At 39.0% G+C, this 26,082-nt stretch overlaps 1 protein-coding gene across 1 annotated transcript; it reads right to left on the bottom strand.

The window, feature by feature from the left end:
* Positions 1–1,330: 1,330 nt before the first annotated feature.
* Positions 1,331–23,582, bottom strand: LOC115685653 (uncharacterized). The gene is made up of 18 exons (XM_056311396.1): positions 23,163–23,582; positions 19,872–20,617; positions 17,179–18,872; positions 16,654–16,826; positions 15,931–16,582; positions 15,766–15,847; positions 14,256–14,303; positions 13,433–13,630; positions 13,240–13,376; positions 10,422–10,843; positions 7,670–7,829; positions 7,502–7,563; positions 6,748–6,842; positions 5,964–6,077; positions 5,391–5,456; positions 4,873–4,970; positions 4,021–4,439; positions 1,331–3,061 (listed from the first exon to the last, which is right to left on the bottom strand). Exons 1-18 carry the CDS (start codon positions 23,518–23,520, stop codon positions 1,848–1,850), a joined length of 6,738 nt encoding a protein of 2,245 aa, XP_056167371.1. The 5' UTR covers positions 23,521–23,582; the 3' UTR covers positions 1,331–1,847.
* Between the last annotated feature and the right edge of the window lie 2,500 nt (positions 23,583–26,082).

The following is a 26,082-nucleotide window of genomic DNA, read 5'->3' as shown; positions in this document are numbered from 1 at the left end:
TTGGGTTGATGCTGCCCACGTCTATACAGCAAATTCCTAGCTGGCGAAAGCGGACAAAGCCGGAGGCGACGCTCAATTTGAAAATCTTAATTTCAAAATCTTTAAGTTCGTTTGTTTCGTAAAAAATAAATGATTTAGAAAATATATTCCTAATAACGATTGTTTGTATAGCTTAAAATAATCGGTCAAATTTTTTTTTATCGACAATAATTTATGTCTAAATGTTTTCGTGAACGATAAAAATATTTTTCGTCCGTTCATTATTGATTGTTTCTAGGAAAATATTTTCCAAATTATTCATTTTTCGGTAAATAAACTTGTAAAGAAACATAGATTCACCGGAATAAGGAGGACAGCGTATGTTGTGAATTCCACGTCTCCGTGAATACTGATATTACGTCTTGACACTCGACAACCTAGGCTGATCATCACACCGCGAGTCAATAAGCAACCTCTGCTGATGACTGACTTGGAACAATGTAAGGTGTAGAACCGATGCAATTTCAAGTTTACTGCAGGTAACAACCACATTCCAGACCCGAGCAATGTCGAGTTCTGCAGATGAGAACACTTTTTGACGACGCCCCGACGTCTCTTCAGGTTTACTGGAGTCTAGCTCGTGCGTCGTCTACGTTCTACCGATCTCTCTATTAAGTCATCATCGAAGTCTAATCTCTCTCAAATCAGTGAACCAACTTAACAAAATGTTACCCATTTAGTACCGAGAGTCGCCATTTCCATAGCTAATGAAAGACGGTCGATGGTTATTGAAATAATTTGCCAACGGAGTCAAATGAGGATTAAAATACTTTGGTTAAAGTGTTGGATTCTATGAGTTTCCTTGTGGTCTCCATTCACGGTTCCTTCAGGGAACAGGTTTCCCTCCCCATAAGAAACGTACACAAGACATGCGTACCTTCCGGTTCACTACCACTTCTCTATCTTTGCGTTATCTCGAGGAAATGGTTTAAAAGAAAACAAGTCTAGAATTTCTCATTTTGCTCACCGCCTTTCCACGTATACTATAATCCTTTGAATTACCCGCAAAGTCAATGGATGAAATACCAGCAGGTTGCTTCTTATCTTGAGAAAGGATCCAAAAGGGTTGCAAGGTCCGCACTTCACCGGTACGAACTGCATTATCTTAAAAGATGATTGACCGCATGATTATGTGAGCAACACGATACCTTTTCTTTTTCTTCAGTTAAAAGTTAGATGGGGGGAGGAAGATAGATAGATATCGAGCCTGACACATCCATCATCACCGAACCAAGCTCTTGGTTCCTTAAATGCGTCATTCAAACCACAGGGAAAACATTTGTATAGGGTATGATGTGAACGATATTTTCTTTCTTTTGTATGGAAAGCGTACTTACAGTCACAAAGACAACATAAAGATTAAGCAAAATATCTCCTTGACTTATCGCAAACATATGCTTCAAAGTACCTACCTCACAGTCATCAAATGTACGCTCGAATACCGGCATCTTACTATCCTCCACTACCCTGGCAAGACAAAAAATAGTTCATCGAGATTGTCTGAAAACTTGGGAAGGAAACAAAGGTGCTTCTTCTTGTGCCTATGGACATTATACCCCTTCTGAGTACTCTGAATGACCCCGTGTTTTCATAGAGCCATGCACATGACACCCCTTCAAAGTATGTGTTTCATCTGTACCCGAGAGAGAATTTCTTCAAAAAATTCCTACTTCAGAATATCAACTAGCTCGGCCTCTAGTTTCCCTTCATTTTAATTCCACCGCTGCTTCATTCTATTCAAAAGTGCATGATCAAGAAACAAGAATGCTTGCCCCAACAAAGACGAACCAAGCAAGGTGCGATTGTCACTAACGACCGCTCAGGCCAGAGAAGTGCTTATTCATGGCTCTATCCTTCCTATAATGATTTCTTCCACCTCCTCTTCCTCTTCCCCTCTGGTTTCCAGAACCTCCTCTTGTGTTCGCCTCAGAAGCGTCTGACCGTTCACCGTCCTCTTGCTCATTCGACTCTCTGTGCCTTCCGCCGCCTCTTCTTCCCCTACCCCTAGAATTTGAACTCCCACCTCTTCCTTCTGTCTCAGGAAAATCAGAATGACTTTCTCGTTCATTCTGAGACTCCACCAGTTTCTTAACTGCACCCAAGGGAATATTCCCACCTCGTCCAAGACCATGAATCAATTCACTTTGTGCCTGCGTGACCAACGATGCTTCACCAGCATTCGCCACAGCAATAGAGCCCTCAACCTTGTAGCTGTAATTCTTCCCATCCTTAACATAGTATTGAGGTTTCTTCCTAGAACCCCATTTTGCATTCTGTGTGTCTTGGACGGGGTGCCTGGAATCCGCCCCACTTGACTTCCCCAGGCTTGAGCTGATTTTGTCACTGAGTATTTCATTTTCCTCAAATCCTGACTCAACCCCTCCCAGACCAAGATCATCGAAAGAATCATCATACTCGTCTTCATACTCGTACTGTGAAATGAAGGCAGATGTCCTAGCTGAATCCTTTTCATTTCTGTGATCTAAAATATTGGAATCAGGTGCTTCAGCTTGAGATTTCCTTACATACCTTCCAGCTGAATATGAGGATGATAATGACGAACCCCCATCCCGTTGCTCCTGAACTACAGGCACAGTGTTTGAAGAAGGGGCAAATACAGATTCTGATAACTTTCCTTTCCCTTTGTCATTAACCTTCCCCTTCCCTTTATTATTAATCTCTAAAGTGGATGTAGTCTTTTGTATTGGAATGGTCTCTAGCGAAGGGTCCAAAGATTGAAGATCTTCGTGAAGAGTTCCTTCTAGAATTCTCTGAATCACCTCCTCCGGATTCTCATCATACACTTCCAGGCAAGCCGCTAGGTATCCTTTACCATAATCAGGAAAGAGGTCCCTAATTTGACTAATCTTGGACTCCAGAATTGCAGAGTTTTCATCCCGCTGGACCACGTCGCTGGTCTTACTGACGGGTGCATGAGGTGATTTCTTGGTACTTATGGGTAGATAAGACATCAATATCCCAGATAAATATTGAAATTGTTCCTTATCCATACATATCCATCCTGCATTTAAGTTACATAAATGGAGGCTATTAAAGAGAGCTATTGTATGTTTTTAAAAAACATGCTTTTCATTCAATAAGGCAAACACAAACCAAGTGACCTGTTTTAGAATCATGGAGATATTTCCATGAAACTCCACTTTTTTTTTTTGTCTGAAACTCCACTTCAATTACCTTCTCTTTTTTTCCAAAAAAAAAATGTCAAGTTACTAGAGAAAAAAAACAATGCATAAAAAAAATACTAATTCAAAAGATTGCATGACGGAACTCTTCTATTGCACATTTAAGAAGCTTCTCTACCAGAGGTAATAGTGATAGAAGAATCTTTAGGGGCTAATTCTCCTTTTCTTTTTTTAACAAGCCAAGGACAGCAAACATTAATGTAATGGCAGACAAGAACTAACACAGCATCAAAATTTCAAGCTACAGCAAAATCATCCACCACATCTTACACCAAGCTTAATCCTTCCTAATCACGAAAGTAGACTTTCTTTTCCTTGGATAAAGGCCAACATTTCATTATAATAAACAAGGAGAATTAACCCCGCTACACCGAGAGTAACCTGGTAAATCCAAACTTTAGATGCATCTAACTTCTTCCTATAGTGGCTCTCACTCAACTACATTAATAGGAATCATCAACAATGCCTGTGTGAATATTTGGTATTTTCTGCCTGAAATTATCATGCCAGGAAGACATAACGAGAAATCTATGCTCCAGAATATTACGAAAATATTACAGATGATACTGCTGCAAGATGCAGCTGAACTCTATGTCGTCCAGTGTACGTGACACTAATTTGTGCCTATTACATTAGGTATGGGGTAACTAATCCTAGTACGATGAAATTCCTCAAAAGAATGCCAATATGCTCATGCTAGGGCTACAGCAAAACCTGATACAATGATCAATGCATCGGAGGAGAAAATCACAGCATTCAAAGTATTAGGACCACATACCTCCATCTTGCAAGCTCCTAAGTCTGCTCATTACTTGGTAATTCTTCTCGACACTTTGAAGAAACGTCTCAATATTCTGACTCCCCTGTTCTTGGAGAGAAAAACTGTTCAGCTCCCTAAAAGTTTGAATCACAATGTCTGCCCTTACGACAGGATCTTCTACTTTTGCTGGGAATATCTTGGTGGCAGTAGGCATGTAATGGCCATCTTCAAACAATTCATCGCTAAGATAACAAGCATCGAGTAATTTCCAACCAAATGTAACTATTCTCATTGATAACATTTTCAAACTAATAGAGATGTTGGACTTTGCGCTATCTTCTCTTGATGAAAAGATGACTCTGAAACCCCTCCTTAATGATGGAAGAAAAGAATCATGTAGTTTCACAAGGGTAGGGAGCAATTCTTCATTCCCATAACTGCATGAATTAATTGGATGGTGTAAGAGGCAAAGTGAACTCTCCTAAAGTTTTCAACTGGAATGTAATAAAGTTGATATTAACTGCAAAATCATCCCTTAAATCATTGGACAGGAAACAAAAATTAGCTGAGGGTTGAAGAACATGAACGATATCAAACAATCCCTGACCCATTTTACAGAAGTGACCTGATTTTAACTTAGAAAAGAAGTGAAGAAAAAACACAGATTAGCACATAGACAGAGATTCTACGAGCCAAATATGTCAACCACCTAAAAAGATTCACATACCAATTCTCCCACTGAGACGAAGTTAATGGAGCTTGATTGAGCAAAACTTTGAATGACATAACATCTCATGTGGAATCAAATTTAATCTTTCATGGCTTCTAGTTGTACCCGCATTCTCTTTCTTAAAAAATAAACATAAGTACCTTGTTTCAACAGGGCATGAGAAGAGCACCCCTGCAAGTTTGTATGCAGTCACAAAAGCGTCCATAGATGAAACTGCATCATTTATAAAGTCCATGACCTATCAACAAAACAGCAAGTATGCACAATCACAAAGAGAACCTCGATACAGTCTCCATCCATTACGAGAAAGTAATGCAGGCAAATTATTTCTTGTGTGATTATATTGCTAGAGTTCATTCATAATTTAGGCTTGCTCCTTGTTTAATGCAACAGGGAAAGCATTTCATTACAACCGTCTCACTTTGCATGACATAAGTTACTCAAGTATACTCGAAGTAAAAGGCCAAAAGTGATAATAACTCCTTTTGCAAAAAATAAGCAAATTAGCACAAAGTCACAATTTTACCTATTGAAAAGTTCATCCTTTCAGGAGATATGTAAGCCACAAAGAGGCAAAATTTTAAAAATATCAGACAAGACATGACACATTAAGGTCATGGATTCCAATCTATCTTTCTAGTATAAAAGAGACCATCACCTCCAAAAAGTCTGAGCAACGCTGATTGACTACATGATCTTCATGGCTTCCAGAAGAAAACAGCAACTGCACAAAATTTCAAAGAGAAAGTTGATAGTTATATGTAATGAACTGCAAGTAGAAAATGCCTCCATGTCTCGGGAAACTTTTCTGAAGAAGTTATAAGAGAAACTCAACGTCACAATCAAGATTTAATGCATACAAGTACAAACTTCAAATTGAATCGATTGAGTATGCAAAATAGAAACTGTAGAAAGAAACTAAACAAGCATAGAAGTTATATGTCAGGGGAACTAATAACCAATTGTCAATACAGTAATTGCAGACATGGATGGCCTATATCGAGATTTCGGGCCTAACAGCGACTACTGTAGTTTAAGATGATATAATAAAAAAACTCAAAAGTACTTAAAATACATGAAGATGATTAGAAGAAGTGAACTACTGACCGCTAGAAAGAGATCAATTATTTAATTGAAGAACTTCGCTTGAAGGAGAACATTCTTTTTAGTGAAGAACTACCATATAAACTCTTAACAGTCCCGCCGTATCTTAGATGATCAGAAATAGTACCTCCAAAGATGCGCTGCATCGATCATACATTGTTTGGACTATACTCAGGAAGTGGGACACCATACTAATCAAATTATCATGGATCCAAGGTTGCACCTTCAAAGCATTGCAAACCTAGAAAAATAATCATGTAAATGGTTTATTACATGCAGTTGTAGAGACATGTTAATAAGTAATAAGTGCTAATAAATGATAAAGTGAGATGACATTGAGGGCAACAAATGGATCCAACAGAATATCTTGAAACCTTCAATAATCTAGTGAAGAAACTTAAACCTTTAATATCTAATTGTTGGTAACTAATGGTGAAACTTACACGTCGAATTAATTAATCATCTGATTACCCACGACTGATGATCCCTGAGGGAGCAAGCATATTGTATCTAAGTATGACCATCACTTTCTTGCTATTTCACATGTTTCATAACACCAAAGTCACTTTCTTGCTATATCACATGTTTCATTTCTTTTTCTTTTTTCTTAAATTTTGATAGTTCTCACCCTTCTTTTTCTTTAATGGAGTAATACTTCATAACAGAAGAAGAAAATTCCTGGTTAAAACAATTGCCAAGTGCTCTAACTCAATGAGTATGCCTGATAGAAGCACCTCAAACCACCTGCCCAAAGAAAGCACATAAGGGGGACAAAAGAAAGCAAAAGGAGGAGATGAATTTCAGATGGCAATTGAGAGTTCAGTGAATAACACCTCCAAAGGGACAGCGTTTTGTATCGCACAATTATTATATAGGTCATCAAGTAATCCTTATGTCCTTAAAATGCTCACCAGCAATCTTGTCAGATCTTCATTTTCATGACCATATATGGCACATATATCCAACAATTTAGGCAAGTCAAGCAACTTCTTTTCCTGCAAAAGAACTACAGGTCGAATTACTTAATGACACATGCATGAACAAATAAAATAGCTGAATAGCATTTGATCTCATGTAATAAGGAAATCCTCATTAAAGGTGGACAAAGCTCAAAGGAGACCCTATTGGCATGTTGTGGCCACTAAGAAAGTCCTATTTTGTACCATCAAGAATGAAACATGAAATATAGAATATTCCAAGTCACTCAATGGTTCCTCAATTTATGATAAAAAAACATAAAAATAGGGGGAAAAGGTGATGCTTAACCAGTTATGACTTATGGGTAATGCTTTCCTAGTCAAGGATCTTTATTACATGAGATAAGCCTTATAAAGGGCTTAAGCTTTAATGCGGCATATTGTCAGCAATATAAAAAACTGCCCAGATATCCTGAGGAAACTAAAGGTGGATACAAGGGGTTATTATGAAGATCACATCCTCGTATAACAACCTAAATCCACAGGGATTCACAATAAATTTGACATTATTGCAGACACAAATACATTAATGAACTTGGTCACATTTAAGAGCTTATGAAAGAGAATGCTTCTTAATGCTGCAAAGGAAAAAAAACAATTAACAGATACACAACCCAACCTTAGAATCTCATTTATACAATATCAGGCCAGGTACAATCAAACTCACGGAGGGTGTAGTACAACCAACCTTCATGATCATTTGCACTCAGGGCATCAGCAGCTCGTGCACCAGGATCTTTATTGGAGGATCTACACCAGGGGAAATAAAGGTAAGAAATGACCATAAGGATCATGGTCTCAAAAAATCAAAAGAAGATAATGTAATGAAACCTGCAACCTTAGAGAAGATCCTTACATTCGATATAGAACCATGAAAACGCGATGACTCAACTCAAGCTCTCCAACAATAACCCCTGCAACTATTCCTTTGGCGCCGCGATGAGGGAAGTCATACCATCTGCTTCTATATTTTAGGAAGCTATCCAGGAATTCGTGCAATGAAGTGTCAGTAGCCACTGAAAATAACGGAAGGGATAAAACAGAAAGAAATTAACCCATTAGACGTTGCTTCGTCCAAAAGATAACCTTAAGAATATACCGGAGCATGAATTTTGCAATTACAAGATGGCCTTTAACGAGTGGTCTGGGGCACCTGTTAAGTATACTTTATTTGTAATATTTCAATTTTCAAGACACTGATAGTATATAACACGAGAGCAATAAATGCATTGGAAAATGTATAGTTTCCTTAATTAGTTGTTTAACAAGAGCCCCTAATACAATCGTTAACAAAATCCATTACAAAAATCAACAATCTTGTGAAATTTGGCTAAATGTAGTCACAAAACCCCTTATATAGCTTACATAAGCTTATAAGGACAGTACATCTCAAGCAATATTTACATGGAGATACTAAGACTATGTTTACGAACTTTAGTTGCTATTAAGATATAGGATACCTTTCGCCTTCAGTAAAAACTCTTCCCATATCTTCCGCACTGTTCATTAAAAGCTTAACCTCTTAGAAGGAATGGTTGCACTCTCAACTTCAATGTTGTATCAAGTACAAGATACTAGTTCGAATGCTGGCATTCTCTATCATCGTCGTTCTCCCAATTATTCCTGATGTTATGCATGTAATCCTATCCCCGATTATCTCATTGATGTAGATATGTCCACATCTTGTGTTTTGTGGGAGGAGAAGTGCTAAAAATTTGGTTTATATATACCATGTTAACCCTTTTTTAAACAACTTATGCATTTGGGAAAAAAATTGTTTACAATTTTCAGTTGCTTCTGTGTAGTTCTCTATTATTCAGCTTTAGACATCTTGTTCTGACTCCGTATAGTCTTGTGATGTTTTTTTTTTTTTTTTCATTTTCTTTCTTTCTATTCTTGTATATTTCTGATGTACTAAAATCGTTACTTTAATAAAATCTCTTATTTACTACGAAAAAATATTATATAAAAGCAAAGATCTCGAATCACAACCTCTTTCCTCCATTTGTAGATTTCTCTTCTTTATGCATCTTGAGCATCTATAAATTTGTCCACCCACACCACATGTACCGGGTTTCTACACTTAACACTTGAGTCATCATATAGTTCCGTGTGAGGGGAGTGTCAAGATATAAAATGCATTCCACACTGTTTTCTAATTGCTTAAACTTTTAGAACAAAAACCGTTGTGTACTAACTTCAATAGTTGCAAAGGAAGGAAAAGTAAGAGAAAGGGAGAGATAAGAAAAGAAAACAATTGGAAGAAAATATCTGCCTGCCATTAGCTACTTAGATGTAAGTAAAGAAAAAGGAAATAAAGGGTGGTGCAGGAATTGATTCCAAGAGCGGAGAAGAGAAGAGAAAAGGGAAGAAAAATTTCATCTCTCTTTTGCTACTTAGATGTAATCAACGTGAAGAGAAATTAACGAAATAGCATTAAAACCCGCTAATACTGTGTTTACAGAGTCAGTAGTTCGTTGAAGGTGGTGGTAATAATTTTTATCAGCTACAGTTGTCCCACTCTTAAAATGAAACACAAGCCCTGTAATGAGAGAAATCTTTTTGTTCTCCCCCATTTATCGCATACACAAAGCAGTAGACGAAGCCAACATTAACCTAATAGGAAGAGTCTGTAATGAAAGCTTTGTGCTTGGTATTTCTCGTCCCCCTCCACTTCATCCTACTTTTTGCAAGCACATACAAGCCTATGAGAGAAATTCTCTAGTTCTTCCAAATTTACTTCCTGAAAAGTTCCTCAATTACAGCGGAGCTTGAACACGGTGAAGGGTCCTCTGACATTCAAAAAGCAACAAATAAAGCCAGTTCACCATGAAAACTCGAGTTGGAACGGATGTTGAATAAGAGAGCAATTGATAATTCAATACCACGGCAAAAGGTTTTCTATTTGTAATCACTATAGGTGAAAGATTTTTCCTTTTAGGCTGATTGATGCTATCTTATCCATCTGCTATCTTTACCATGACATGACATCCTTTACTACAGACAAATTCACATTTACTCCGATCAAGACATATTACATGCGGTATGATTAGTTAAACTGCACGTTAAAAGGACCCATTTATGACCTGAGGTGTTCTGTTTTGAGGGCCAAATGGCGAAAGCCAACGGTGAGGAATCTCTCCGCTATAAGAAAATGACATGTTGCAAGGGCAACATTTTAGTATTTTTACTTTGGTGTTTTCTGATTTATTTGGTCATTATTTTATGTAGGAGCTTATATGCTCTAGTATCAGGGATTGAACACTCAACACAAAGACTTCTTCGTAGTTTTTCTTCTGCTCTCTCGAATTTTCTCTTCTACTTCCTCTTACACCTTGCTCTACTTATAACTTCTCTGATGATCTTCTCCTTCTCTGGACTCTCTCTTAATCTTTATTCTTCTCTCCTTTCCTCCAATCTATTCCTGTCAAATTCCAATGACACCCCCCACGCCAATAAAACTCCACAGAATAAAATCAAAGCCTGCTAACAACGTCAGGACTCAAGACACTACTGTCACTAGAACATCGGAAATTCGCGCGCAGTCACCAAGTTCATCATCAGGGCAAAAAAATAAGTATCAGAATTCAATTGCAAACCACCGATACCTTCTCTCCAGAACTCTCTGGGCTTGAGCCTGAGCAACCGCGACAGCTCTCCGTTCAGGAGATCCACCACCCGCTGCGACTCCACCGGATCCGACCCTCCCTCCTCGGCGCCGAGCCCGCTCGCCACGGCCTCATCCTGAGGCAAGTAACTCACGAAGCGGCCGCGGCCGCCCCGGGCCCCGGACGGAACCCACCCTCCGCTCTCGCCGGGGCGGACCCTGCCGCCGGCGGCGGAGGAGGGGGCATCCCCCGATCGATCCGAAGCCGGCGGGCCCCGGAGGGAGCTCGAGAGCGTGGCGGCGGGGGTGGCCGGCGATTTGGGGACGAACCGCTGCTGCGGCTTGGCGGGAGGCATTTGAATGAGGAGGAATTTGGTGGGCGAAGGAAGGAGGAGGAGACGATGGATGGAAGGAGGCGAGCGTTACGCTTGGGAGAAGTTGAAGAGACTGATGAGAAAGAGAGAGTCCGCGAGTGATTTTCAGCCGCGCGTCCACGCGAGCGCCTGCGTGATGCCCAAGGAGATGGTGAGGGGGCGACTCTTATATTTATTATTTCTTTTTTTCGGTTCTTTTTATTAATAAAATATTTTTAAGCCGTTCATTTTGAAAATTTATAATTTCCTTTTTTCGGCTCTTTTTATTAATAAAATATTTTTAACTCGTTCATTTTGTAAACACTAAAATAAAAGTTCTTTCATTTAAGTCCGTGATTTTTGGCTAAAAATTGTTCAGGTGTCCACTCAAAATTACATCCAAAATCTTTCCAAGGGGGAAGATGTCATAAATAAATTAAAAAACATTTGAAACTTTAGACGTTTGTCTTTACACGGTAATTTGCATGTACAAACATGTTTCAAGTGTTTGACACCCAACAAAGTTAGATATTTGATTGGACCTGAGCAGATCAGGCTTTACGAATAACGATGAAGATGGGGATTGAAATGTATTAACATTCTTTTTTTACCGTTAAGAATCTCACAGGTATTGAAACCATTAAAGAAAGACCCAATAACTTATTAGATATTTTACAAAGTATTTAAAATACATGAAAGAAAAATCATTCGGATAATATTTCCAAAACAGTTGCAAATGGATCAGCATTGCTGGTTTCAAAATTGCAAAGCGTACATTACCCACAATAGTACCTAAAATTACTACTGAAAACACATATGAAAGATCGTTGAGCCATGTGAATTCTCCCTAATAATTAAGACCCATCCCTTTAGCCAATTTAGCTCTTAATATAGGATCTTGTTACATTTCATTAACTCTGTTATTAAGAATTGAGCTCGCACCACATGAAATCGAACTTTGAATATAGCAATGTCATGGATTAGTTGCCTAATGCACATGGGAATTTTCGACCACTAGCTTAAGCTATAAATCGAACTGCGATACAGACGTGATGGAACCACGTGAGGAGGCAATTATAGGCACATCACGCTTACTGGTTCAGCATCCTGTAACTTCTAGGACAAGCATCTGATGTCGCGAGTTCGTAGATTTTCAGAGAGGAGCAAGAGAAAGCATTTCTGCTTCATTGACTCAGCATTTTTCTCATCCATCGTGCGCGGTCTCCAACTTATAAGGAAAGAAAAGGGTCAATTGATTTCCGCACTAAAGATATGAACAATGACAATAAAGAGACAAAAACTAAAGGGAGCAGAGATCTAGATTTGAGACACCTTCTATAAGTCTAAAGAACTCGAACTTGATCTAGATAAAAGTACAAAAAATTCCCTCCATAAGAAACTACTCTTTTCCCATCGGCATCACACAAGCAAAACATCTAGGAGCCAGAATGAATGCGATACCAATTTTGCCGGTTCAATAGAAGAGGAAGGATCGGTTAAACGACTTTCCTTCTTTGACTGTGGGCAGCCTTCCATTCTCCCAAGCATGCCGGCCACGCTGGAGACCGCTGTATCAGTGCCTTTTCAGTTCTCAATCTTCACAACATTGACAAGTAAGTACAGAAGGAAGGAAATACAGTGTAGCTACAAGGACAGAGAATCTGAAACACTTTTATTTTCTTTGTCAAGGAAACCTGACACAAGACTCGGAGGTAGACAAGAAGAACCCATTTTATGACCTTAAAATCCATCCATGCTGTTAGGGGTACTCTGTCGCTTCCTTCTATAAACAATTTCCTATTCCTTGAGGGAAAGATCCGAGTTTTCTTTGCAACAGTTCCTCAAAAATAATGTAAATCAACTCATATCACAGTGTTATGATCAAAATTCAAACACGCATCAACGAAAATCTGTTCATTCATCAAAATCATGTTGCCTAAGAAAAAAAGCATTCCGATGTAAGTCCACTAAATTTCTATGTTCATGTACAAAACTGTTTACAATTCTAAATCTCTCCTGCCATTTATCACTAGGGACTAATCGTTCTTAGTCAGAGGATCCACACGGGATATCCCAAAACAAACCTCAAAGGGCCACTGTCAGCACGGAAGCTAGATAAGAAGCATATATAATCTTCGAGAAAGATTCAAAACTACTATTTCAAAAAAAAGCACATGGTTCTTCATGTAAAAGCAGATTGAAGATATTGCTCCATTAAATAAAAATACTAACTCTTACCTCCAGCCAGAGTAATGCTCAAGCCTGAACTATATTATACTTTATCAACTAGAACAGTTCAAAAGTGTGCGGTCAGATCCTGAGGACCTGAAAGCTCCCCTTAAATTGAACAGTAAGCAATCTTTAAGTTCCAGGAGTACCTGCTGATACCAGGAAGCAAAATTTTTTTCACGATGGTTGCTGTACAAGGTACAATGTACACAGAACTGGTTAAACTAATTCCCCAACATGCTGTCGAGCATCAATGGAGCCAGATCTGATTCTCCATTCACAAAGGCACAGATGATTGCCAATGCCAACAGAATGTACTTTTCTGGGTAGCGCCTTTCCTTATTAAATGTCACACGACAATGAGAAGCAACCATCTGCAAGGCATTAATGTACATGCTCTCAAACTGCCATTAACTTAATAAGATCACACCCACTCAAAGTTCGTTTCTTTTGGCAAAACCAACACAAGAAGGCAGTTGACTGGATTCGGAGCGATTGAGAGCAGAGAACAAATGTCCTGTGAATAAGGAAGAATAAACAGGAGCCTTGCCCATATAGAATTTACAGCAGGAATTTTAATAACTCCAGCACATTCCCTCTGCTTCAAGTATGATATAAAATCCTGAAACTGAAAAAAACATTGGTAAGACCTCAAGCAAATGTTTCACAAAGGGGGCAATGATCAATATGGATTTACACCACTATGTGAGGATACACAAATAACATAAAGGCTTGTAATCAATGAAAGGCGATGAAAGCTGAGAGACAAGATTGAAATGTTAAGGATTTGCTAGAACTCGCCTATAGTTGTCCAAACCACCATTTTTCCAAACCGCCATTTTTCACCGCTTCAAATCAGGTGTGTCTAGAAAACATTAAAATTTCTTTTTGATCATTACAATGGATTAAATTTTCATTTTTCAGAATAGACTAGAACAACCTGAACATGTCGCCGTTGAGCAAAAAAGCCTTTAACCATTATTTAAGTGTACCTTGCTGATTTGTCATAAACAAATAGATTATTAGGCCAGGTATCTTTTGTCAATATGACATATTCACATCTATCTGGTGATTCTAATCAGGTAAGTAGTGAACTTCAGTGAACAGGAAAAACTACGACAGATCTACAATCCAATAAATTTCTACCATAAAAGGGGGTATGGATAAAAAGTTCAGTTGGTTTTCATAATTTGATCAGTTGTTAGCTATACCAACAACGAGAATATGATAAAGAAGACAAGTTATCAACTTACGCCTTTATAGTCAGCTGCAGAAGACGGGATCAGCTGGCACACTTCTCTCTGCATCACAGGGCAACCAATGAGAATACCATTAAGAGTTCTGAAACAACTATTACAGGTGTAGAAAGAATTTCTCTTTTCTCAGCATTAGATAAAAATTTTGGAACCTAATAATATCAAGGATTTTGGTAAAGAGTACCCTACACTAATTATGAGGAAAGCTTGCAGCCATGATATGTGTAGTCAATGCTTTGGAAATTGAAACCTACCTTATTAAGTATACTTAACCAGAGCTCTTAAGGAACTCAAATACTTAACCCTGATATTAATATGACCAAATCGTAAGCAAACATATTGTTAAAGTATTGTTCTAAATGCATATCACAACAAATCCAACATAAGGTACCAATGCAATGATTAACTGCACAAAGGAGAGGTTGATAGAACACTTCAATACAAACACATTGACATTAAAACATCAAATCTCCGGGCAATACCCATTTATAACAAACCAAATTCACTGATTAAGCTACACAGTGGAAACTGAAGCACAACAGGTTTGAGGACAAAAAAAAAAGAGCAGAAGTTGATGCTACATATCCTCCTTAAACTAAGGCTTCAAAGTGTTCAGTGTAAGTAGCTGTTCAAGGGACATCAGCAACAGACAGAATTATCTAGAACAATATCTCCCTTGCTTGGATCCAGACTTTCTGGCAACAAACTAAAATTTCTCCTAGCAAAAGATCAGTTCACAATTCCAATCCTGAAGCAGCACTTTGTCAAACTTAAGTTTCACAGTTCAAACTAACCCGGCCTAATTATATACTCGCAGACAGTTTTGCTAATCTTGTAAGGATCGTTAGAAAAACTACACTAACCAAAAATCTCCCACTTCAAGAATTTTTCTGATTCTATCCCAAACTTTGAAAGCTTAATACAGTCTACAAACAAAATCCAGAAGTAGCTGTTTGACAAACAAAGAAATCAAAGTTAAAACCACACAGGCACAATTGTATAAACACAATTTCTTTTCCTCAACCTTGAAAGCAATAAAAACTACCCCCAAATAACTAGTAAATCCAATCTTTAAGGATTTTTTTTTACTTTACTCTATAATGAACTTCCAAATCTACCCTTAGCTTTTACTTCTACAATTTTAATAAATACCACATATACAAAGAGATATACACAGATCTGGAACCACTAAATAAAACTGGACAGGAACGAACCATATGACTAGCAATTACTCTTACCTTTGTTTCTTTTCTCTAGTTGATGAGGCATTATTTTAAGGCCACAATAACTACTTATTAGAGGTCATATTGTCAGACTAACCAATTATTTAAGTAGGGATACAATTGAAACTGACGGCAAAGTCAAGGGTGAATTGAAAGTTTTTGAACTTCAAGGTAATTAGGGTGGTGGAACCATGAAAACACAGGATTTCCGAGGTAGGCCAGAAGATAAGATTAAATGTAAGATAGCAAATGAAAGAACAAGCAACAAAAAGTAGCGCACTCACCCTATGTGGCGGAGTACTGGTAAAGGTTGACCTTACATGCCGAAAATCAGTACGTTTTGTCATATCTAGTTTAACAGGCCACCTGCACAAAATATCAGCATGAAAACAGCCTTAGTGATTAGTTCAACCCAAGAAGTTGATGCAAAAGGATGACGACATTCTTACTCAGTAGGTTCAGAGAGGCCATTTGAATATTTGCACGTATTTGACTCCACTCTGAATGCATGAATTGTGCAGTAGTGAACCCCACTCTTAGATAATTTTCCCTGCCACTTGTACTGAGGATCATGTCCTGACCTTTTCTCGTTGGAGGATTCTCCAACAGGGGGAGGAGGTGGAGGAGGGGGAGGAGAATTTGGTGGAGGGGGGGCTGAAGGTGGTTGTGACTGAGGTAAAGGAGGGGGAGATGGAGGTAGCGGAGGTGGCATATCAGGCTGAGGTGGCTGGGATGTCAAAGGCACAGGAGGGATAAAAGTTTGGTCATTTCTCACCAAGTTTCCCTGTATCTGCGCCAGAGGGGTCACAGAAGGAGGAAGATAAGGGGCAGCAACAGCATTGGTTTGAAAATTACTTTGCACTGACCCCGTTACTGGATTCATGGACATGTGATGACTAGAACCTCGTACATCCCATGGATTGGGCGGGGTAAAATACATGGGTCTCATGTATGGAGATGCCGGAATTTGCTGAGGTGCCAGAACAGGGCCTTGCGCTGCGATTGGCATGCATGATATACTCCCGGAAGCTGACTGCTGTTCTGCTTCAGGCTTGTTGTACATCCATGCTCCTCCATTAGTACAAGAAACCATAGGTGGACCTGCAAGTTGTGAGTCAATACACAGCTCCTGCTTCTAAATGGCAGATGAGTTAGCGCACATGAATAAGTACCACACTGTGAAGAATCCACCACCATGTTCTGCTCAGCACCACTAGAAGCATCCCAGTGCGCATTTTGTACTGCGGTTCCATTGTTTTCAGGTCTCAACCTTGGGGAGACTAAACCCATCGAACTACTCTCTGGGTTTAATGAGACAGGAGGGACTTGTTGCTTTTCCAATTGACTGTTCAGAAATTCAAAAAGGTAAGTTCAAAAGGCAGGGAATTTTGCAAAAAGCTGATATGGAAGAATTAAAAGCAGATATTCCCATTCCAAAAACACTAGCAGATAATATACTACCTCAGAAACAGACTTTCAGAAAGCATACACAAATTGCGAGCACTTGTAACAGATTTTATCCTCAACAGATGGAAAAGTATGGTCTAGCTTTTGCAACAAAAGCCCCCACATTTGGACTCTTTCTTTGATTTTGATCATGTGACAGATGGAGAGACATAAAAACAACAGCGAAAACAACAATGATAAAGATGAAAGAAAGTAAATTAATCAGAAGAATCCAAAAACACAGCCCAAACCTGAATTCAATCTGAAGGAACATCTGAGGACAAGCCTGAAGATTTCTCAAAACAGAAAAGGCAGCATCAACGCTGCTGCACTCAACCACCCAGCCACATCCCACATGCGTATTATTGCGGGTCACCTGACTGATGGAGCCTACATTGCCAATAGCAAGTTTGCAAATGGCCAATATTTCATCATCCATGATGTATGAGTTGACATTCGGAGGATGCTGTATCCAAAGAGTGCTTGATGGCATTTTATTTTCTCCTCTCAAGGTTGCAGATTGCCAGTTTCCAACATTATACTTTGAACGCAACGAAGAGAGTAAAGAACGTAGCTGAGACATCCTAGAGCTGCCAGCAGGGCTCTGAGGCACTGTCTGAGACTGAGGCGAGCCAACATTATTGTTAGAAAAGCTTGCATAGTTATTGCTTCTTGAAGATCCAGGAGTATCCATGGGAGATATTCTAAAATTACTTGGCCCTGGTGGAAGGCGTTTAATCATTTCCATTCGATAATGTCTTAGATGAGTCATCACAGCAGAAGCTTCCTCGGGAGTTTCAAACTCCAGTAGCATCGCACCTTCATTGCCTAGATCAGTAACTGCATAAGGGCCCTTGTAAAGTGCTTTCCTTGATTCATTCAGTAACTCGTCCTTCATCCACTGACCCAAAACATTCCCAATATAAACAAAATTGCTATAACCAACGGCCACACCATTTATAGATCCCCGAGTTCCTAGTCCTATATCCAAAAACTTAATGTACCATGGAAGATGTCTTCGCATATGATTCCGAGCCCTAATAGAATCCATGATATTTCTGTACTCAACAAGTGCAAACTGTTTTCTTGGATAGAAAAATAAATGTTCGACAGGACCAAACTTATCTGCCTCAAATCTCACATGAGCTTCAGATACATCGGGACCCAAAGCACCCACCCACAGCTGCTTAGAAGCAGAGTATACATCCATAGCTGCCGGTTCACCATCAGAGAACCAAACTATTTGACTCGGAAAGCCACTTGGTACTGCATAATTACCTTTAGGGGAATTCAAACTATTCGGGGCACTTCCTGCAGAAGGTCTCATGTGAGGTGAGGTTGCCTCTGTTTTAGAGACGTGATTAGAGTCAATATTAGAAAAGTCCTTCCTCCCTTTAAATGAATTAGCCCTGGAATATAACTGTTTTCTGTTACCAGGTGAAAGCAAGTGGTGCTCGGGCACATCTCTGGGTGTGCAAGAAGATATGTTACCTGAAAATTCACCATTTTCTACAATCTCAAGGCACAAGGAGCTGGATCCTGAGCGACCACGATCACCAATCTTAGAGTGATGATCCATACCGAGAGGAACTACACAAGCCTGAGGTTTTAAATGTCGATTAGGGAATTTATGGGTAAAATCTTCACTGCACGATCCATTATGAGATCTTACATTATCATCTTCCCAAGATGATTTGCTGGGGATAGCACGCTGATTAGAAACCCCACGCCTCAAATAATGTCCATTAAAAGATGTGGACGGATCAGAATCATCTTCATCACTCTCCGCTAGACTCTCCTCTAAGTTGACCAATTCGCTCAGAGATTCCAAGCGGGCTTCAAAGGCAGATAATGTTTCTGATATAGCTTTAGAAGATGCCAATCTTTTTAATTTCTTCAACTTCCTGACAATCCAACTCCTCAAGGATGAATCTATGGCAATTGCCTGCGTTAAGAAGCTAGTCAACAGACGCTACCACTGAGAAGCCATATAAAGATAATTCAGCCACATCATTAACTCATGTGTAAAAGATCACAACTTCATCAAACATTTGCCATGTTCAACAAAAAGTTACCCTTCTCACCAATTATTAATATGGGGAAGTCCAACTTGAAATTCGGTCCACTTATACAGTTTGCATTTTCACCGAAAATATGGGTTGGACCAGGTTTGACCATATTGGACAGCCAACTGAGTCAACTGAGCAGGCCAGTCCAACCTCACAGGTCCCAACTTTACATGATTTCAACCAAGACACTTACTACAGTCTTCAGTTAGAAAAAGAAAAAGAAAACAGTTTGAGATTGGCAGTTCAAAGACTCTCTAGTCCCTGTCTAGCATGTAGCTACGAGCACTCGCTACTAGAACATTGAACTACCTTGACGACATTTATTGACTTAATCCCTTGTACTTATTGTCGCCTTCAGTTTGAACACATGCCCCTTCACCTATTTGATCAAATCATTTTGCTAAACCAAGACACATGCATGATGCTAACGAGATCATCCATCCTTCAAAGGCAATTGTGAGATGCTGTGAACAGAGACCAGAAAGGCCTTTACAGTTATAAATGATTCTCCCAAGTTCGCTTTGAGGAAAATATCCACTAGTTATAAGCAGAATGACATTAAATGTGACATCATAAAAGAACCACAACATAGAACATCAACCGCATGATTTAAATCACTTTTCATTCTAGTAAGTAGCAGAATCTGGAAATTTATAGTTCTAAAGGGGCAAGACAATCATCTTTATTACTGGCAATTATTATGAGACATTTAAAAGTTGTAGCCTGTAAGCAAGCAGCACACTCCAGCCAAGGTAAATCATTGCCTATAAACACTTCTAACAAAAAGCTGCCACTAGCATAATACGGTAAAGAGCAAGAACTAATGCTGATATAAAAGATAATGACAGGATGAAGAGGAGAGATTCAAGTATTACCAGTCCTAACAAGCAATTCTTCGGAACTAAAGATCCATTCATAGAGGAACTTTCACCATCTAATGGTAGGTCTGCACTCACAACCTCATTCCTGTCTCTGCTGGTTCTAACAGAACCTGTACATGACTTAGCTTCATCACTTGAGTTATCCATAAGGCAAGCCACATCATCAGCATCAAGCCTGCTCGTTACCTGATTTAGGAAATAAAACCCTCTGTTTTGAGTTCCTTCCATTACAGAGGAGTTAAGGAGCTCAAAACAAGCCTCGAGCATGTTCTTAGTACAAGCAAAGAAGATCCGAAGAGTACTCAGCGCACGAAACTTAGACAATCTAATAAGTGGAGAATCATCTCCACCTAAATATTTCAGCTTGAGCTCAGAAAAAATCTCATCAGAATCTGGCATCTTCAAATTTTGTTTACCGATGATCTGGATAATACTACTTCCCTCAAAAGAGGATATGAAAAAGTTGAGCACATTGTTAAAAACAGCTGTGCATATGCCTTGGATAACAGATGACGTCGGTGCCGATGAAGAAGCTGCGCCGCAAACATCAACTAGACCAAGAATGCAAGCTTTAGAAGTCTGAAATGCAATTCCATCAGCATCCTCTCCCTTTGTTATAATTGCAAGGTTCCAATTGTACATATTGACTAAGACTTTTGCTGCAGCTTCTAGAGCAGTCAGACAGTATGACGCATATCGTGGAATAAGATCAACCACAATCCGTTGCACACTAGAACAACCTGTGTAGAGAAAAAGGAGGGAAGCATTTTCTCCAACTCATCAGTCTTTAGATGAAGAGGCAGGATAATTGAAAACAAAAACGAACAATCCCTTCACATGGCACGGTAAGGGCATCTTCCAGGATACACGCATAAATTTGATGCACCCATACTAGATGGATAAGATGGATCACTCAGAGCACAAAAACCATAGCAACCCAGAAAATGTAAACATGTGTAAGTTTGAGTTCTAAATAGCATAGCAAAAGAAAATCCTCAAACAACAAAAACAACAGCCAACTAGAGGTCGAAATGAAACGAAAAAGCTTGTGATCACAAGATAAGAAACCAGATAAATCTTTTGGGTCAATATTTTTTTCTCATTGTCTAAAAAAAGCAATTAGCATAGATCCACAACCAGATCCAACTGCATTGTGATCCACAACTAACAAATATCTCAAATATATGGAATCAAACAATCAACAAACAACTTTATTGTATCACAAGATGCTTCTCCTCAGGATCTAATGTTTATGTACGGAACTCATCCACTACTTTATATTTATGACAGAGTAATTAAGTTCTTAAACTCTTTAACGATTTCAATCAACTCCTTACATCTCTCAAATATATCTGGCCAGAATCATACATGACACTTATATCAGTGGACTAAACTTCCAGCCTATTAAGAGACACATTTTTCTGAGAAAAAAATTCATAAGGGATCCAGACAAATGACTTTTGGGAAATTTTTCATCATATGAGGCTACATATATGTCCAAAAATTTACCAAAAATAATGTCTAGGCCGTCAAATCTCATTTGGATCCAGAAAAGTGAGGAGTTCAACAAAACTTGCAAGAAACACAAACGTAACCTTAGCTTAAAATGGTTAAGTTGATCCACATAGACCAAATTACATTTCAATTAACTGCATATGTAGTACTACAAACCCAGTAAACTACAACCAGTACTAAATTTCAATTATATCAAATGATGCTAACTAAAAGCCGGTCAATTAGGTCTGAATATTGAAAATTCAGATTCTATCATGATTCATATAAGAAAGGTAACAAAAGACCCAATTGAGTTCTTTAAAAAAGTTGGAGGACTTACTTGCTCAAGCGAAAAGCTAAAGATTGAATCCACTTACATATACAATTTTAGGACATCTAGCTCAATAAAACCCATAAATTAAAATAAGTAGGTTGTCTTTTGACATAAGAATCTGAGTCCAGTATAGCCGATGAAATTCAACAGATAAATTACCATGGCACAGTTACATATCATTCTCAATCAAAGCTCGATCTCATGAGTATAGTGATAATCAGCCTTCTCCACTCAGCCAATGATAGGTTAACTTTTTTGTACTGATCACTCAAAGAAGCAGCTCGCCAGGATGCAAGCTGCTAAAACAGGAAGGAAAACCGCTTACGGTAGACACACAATTCTTTACCTTAAAGATTCAATGTTTGCATATCCTTGCACACGAATTTTCTTTATCTTACATGAAAAGGGCAATTTTAAAACAACAACCAAATGCACTAAAATAACTTCAACCTATCCCACACTGTAAATGTGCCACTTAACAGATCACACAAGATGCTCAAAAAACAACAGTAAACTGTGTCACTTTTCACATTAAAGAAGTATGAGAAGCCACTGGCAGTGTTGCTGATCCTAAAGACTAAATGAAGTACAATGTACGGACCACTACTCCATGAGAGAGAGAGAGAGAGAGAGGGAGAGGTTTTTCTATTGAAGCGAGAGGTGGATAAAGCCACATCAGAAAACTAATTCCCTAATTAAAACAAGGTCTAGTAATTGCATTGTGAAGTGAACCAATCTTATCAGCAGAGAAACAGTCAGACAGCTTTCCAGACAAATAAGTTATCCAACGAGACAAATTGGTGACTGCCCAACAAATCTAGCAGCTAAAACCATGTTTTCACGTCTTCACAATGGCAGCATCAGTCTGCAGTGAGCCAAGTTCCTGTTTACATCTTCTCTTTTCTGGTTATGATGATTGCCATGTTCCTTTCTTTGGAAAAAAAATTTCTGGACCCTTTCTAAATTAATGTACTCGGAGAAAGTTCCCATATCTATGTCTAATTTACAAAAAGAATTTGCTTTTCTTACCAATTAGTCTTCTAAAGGCAGCAGCTAGTTCCAAAAGACAAGTCAACACAAGTGTCATGAATATGGAAAATCAAACGACTTCCGTCCCATTGTTATGGAGACGAAATCAACAATAAGGTTCTATTTTGCTTCAATCCCTAGAGAGTTTTCAACCCATGGAGAGTGCGCTGATCATTCAACATGAAGTGAGAAAACAGTAGAGCACGGACCAGAGATAGCTTAGAAGAACCAATTTTGCTCGATCAATAAGATCAAATTTTATCAAGGAGAAAGAACAGAAAAGCACTTAGACATTAGAAATTATCATCATTACCAACCTCAACAATCAAAACACATGACACAAGCATCTCACTCGAACCGGTCACTACACCGACTAGAATCAATCCGAACATACGACGACAATCGCGAGAGAGGGAAATCGCTCTCACCTTGCGCGGCAGCAATGAGGGACAGATAAGCCTGTTCCAAGTCGGGCACGAGGCGCGGCTCCTTCTGACCAATGCAAAATCTAATCCGCTTGTAGGCCTCGTACACGGCCCGAATCGCTTCCCTGTTCCTCCTCCTCGCGGCGATGTCCTCCTGAGACGGCGGCCCCGGGGGCGAGGGGGGCGCAGGCGGCGGAGGCGCCGCCGCGGCGAGGAGGTCGGGGCGAGCTAGGGCTTGGGGCGGCGGCGGCGGCGGCGGCTGGGGCGGGGGCTGGTGGGGCGGGGGCGGGGGCGTGGACGGCGGCTCCGGTCGGGGCTCGTAGAGCTTCCGCTTCTTCAGGGGCTGCTCGGACGCGGCCATGGCTTGCGAAGAGAGGTGCGGTGCACGCGCTCCCGTCTTCCTTTTGTGGGAACGGAGGCAAGGGCGAAATTATTTCTCCGAGTGGGAGGAAACCGAAGCCGTGAAAGGACGCATGTGCCCCTGATGTTAAAGCCCATTTCTCACGTTTTACTTGGGCTTTTGTCCTGGGCCAAGCCCAAAGCTCATATTTGAGGAGGTCCATTTCCACATGCCAAACTTTTACTTCTTTTTTTTTTTTTTTAAATTGACATAAGCAGTCCATGAACTTTGGCCCAATATATAATATGATAATTGCGTCTCCCTTATCTTTCTCATTTTTTTTGGTTAATATCACGAAAAACCTCAAACTGGTATACCTGTGACAAATTTATTATAAACTAATTTTTTGACCACAAAAGATCCTAAACTGTAAACTTGTGACAAATATATTCCAAACTAATTTTTTGACCACCAAAAACCCCAAATCGATACGCTTGTGATAATTTTACTCTCCGTTAAACTAAATTAATACCATGAAAAATTACAAACAGGTAAACTTGTGAAAAACAAAGGGATAAAACCTTAAATTGGTACTTCCATCAACTGCCACGTGTTTTCCAACTCGGCAATTTGATGGTAAAATTTCACGAAAACTAACGGAGGGTAAATTTGTCACATGTGTACCAGTTTGGGGTTTTTTGTAGTAAAAAAATAAATTTGAGGTAAATTTATCACAAGTATATCAAATTGAGATTTTTTGTGGTATCAACCCTTTTTTTTTTTTTTATGTCTCACATCTTTGTATTTATCTCCAAGGTTTTTCAACTCGATCCAGTCTTGTTATTCATTGAGACTTAGATTACCTAAAACGAACTGATTTGATTGACGATTCAACCGATTAATCGGCGAACCAAACCATTATTTGGATCAAATTAGCCCGGTCTGGCACGTGCCGATAGACCATTTGGGCTCTGAAGTTGGTAATCACTTGGCTAGACCACCGAGAGGTTAGAAACGAAATTATAGGAGCCTTGCAAAGAGGAGATTTGATCCTGGGAATGGAGTGTGAAATGAACGTCTCAACTGAAACGTGTATAATTTATATGTGCGATGAAAACATAATATGTACATAATATTAAACTTTCACTTTAGCTGCTAGGAGTGTCAAAATTGAACCGGAACTGGAATTGGAACCGAACCGAAATTTCCAGATTCGAACCAAAATTTCGTGCATTTTCGGTTCGATTCAGGTTTCGGCTCAAATAATGAAAAATAACCATTTTTATATTCCGATTCGGATAGTTTCGGTATTGAACTGAACCGAACTGAAAATTGCCCCTCTTCTTAATACTATAGTTTACATAATCTCTCTCTTTTTTCACTAAACATTTTATTAATGTTACAGAAAAAGAAAATAAAAAACTAAACCAAAAAGGGTTTTTACTTCGGTTCGGGTAGCAGTTTGGTTCGGTTCAATTGCTCACCCTAATGGTTCAGTTCGGTTCGGTTCATTGAGATGAATAATTAACTTTGAATTACTTCTAGAAAGGGAAGTATATTTAGTTGTAAAGGCAATGTTGGCTAATTCATCAAATTCTAAGTAAAATACTAACTTAAAACCTTTTTTTGAGATGAATATTTTTATTTTTTGATGTAAAATGTAAGTAGTATTTATAAGTTAACGTATAGAAGCTTATGGGCATTCCCCAGTATTACAAATAGAACTAAGATCACAAAAAAATGGAGTGAGGGAGTCTCCATATAGTAGCAAATATTTCATTTGTTCGGGATGGTCTAAAAGATTTGTAGTGCAAAACTCGCCCTCTCACAAGTTTGCGAACTTTAGCCAAAATAATAAGGGCATCATTTGACTTTTGTTGGAAGAGTCTATGTTATGCTCCATCCAAATGCAATATATGATCACTAGGAAAGATACCTTCAGAAGTCTCGCCGCCAAGTCCCCCTGATCATCCATATGAGTTCATCATTCCATCTTCCTAAAGAACACCGAATTCCGTATTGTGCAAGGATAGTAAGCCAAATGCTTCCTGTCCAGATGCACTGGAAGAATAGATGTTCTATACTTTCCAGACCAGATATACAGAAATTACCGTGGATATCTACTTTAGGCTTCCAATGTGATACAATTTCTGTTGTTTGTAGTCTATCGCTACAAACTAGCTAGTCGATAAAGTTGTGCTTGCTGATACCTCCTTTCCATATCAATTGGAACCATCTTACAGCCGGTCTTACACTTTGGTTTCATCTTATACCTCTTAGCAACAATATCTTGGTCTAGATATGACTGAAGTTAAAGCCGATCTCAGTTGAAGAATACAACGCCAACTCCATGCCATAGCACCCTTGATTTCAAGCTGCATAATCTAATTGCCTCGACACCAGGTACTGTGAATTTACTCCACAAGGAAGACGATGGACAATTTATGACGTTCCAAAGCATACAACCAAGCAAAACTTTATTCCATAATTTTAGATGAAGCAGCCCTATACCTCCTTCCTTTATTGGCGAACAAACAACTTCCCAAACAACTTTGTGTGATCCATGGCCTTCTGTATTTCCAA

The sequence above is a fragment of the Syzygium oleosum genome, unplaced genomic scaffold (assembly GCF_021117445.2).
Source record: "Syzygium oleosum isolate NSW1041296 unplaced genomic scaffold, Sole_v2.1 Sole_v2.05, whole genome shotgun sequence".
In the NCBI taxonomy this organism is placed as follows: Eukaryota; Viridiplantae; Streptophyta; class Magnoliopsida; order Myrtales; family Myrtaceae; genus Syzygium; species Syzygium oleosum.
This window is presented reverse-complemented; position numbering and strand designations above follow the sequence as displayed.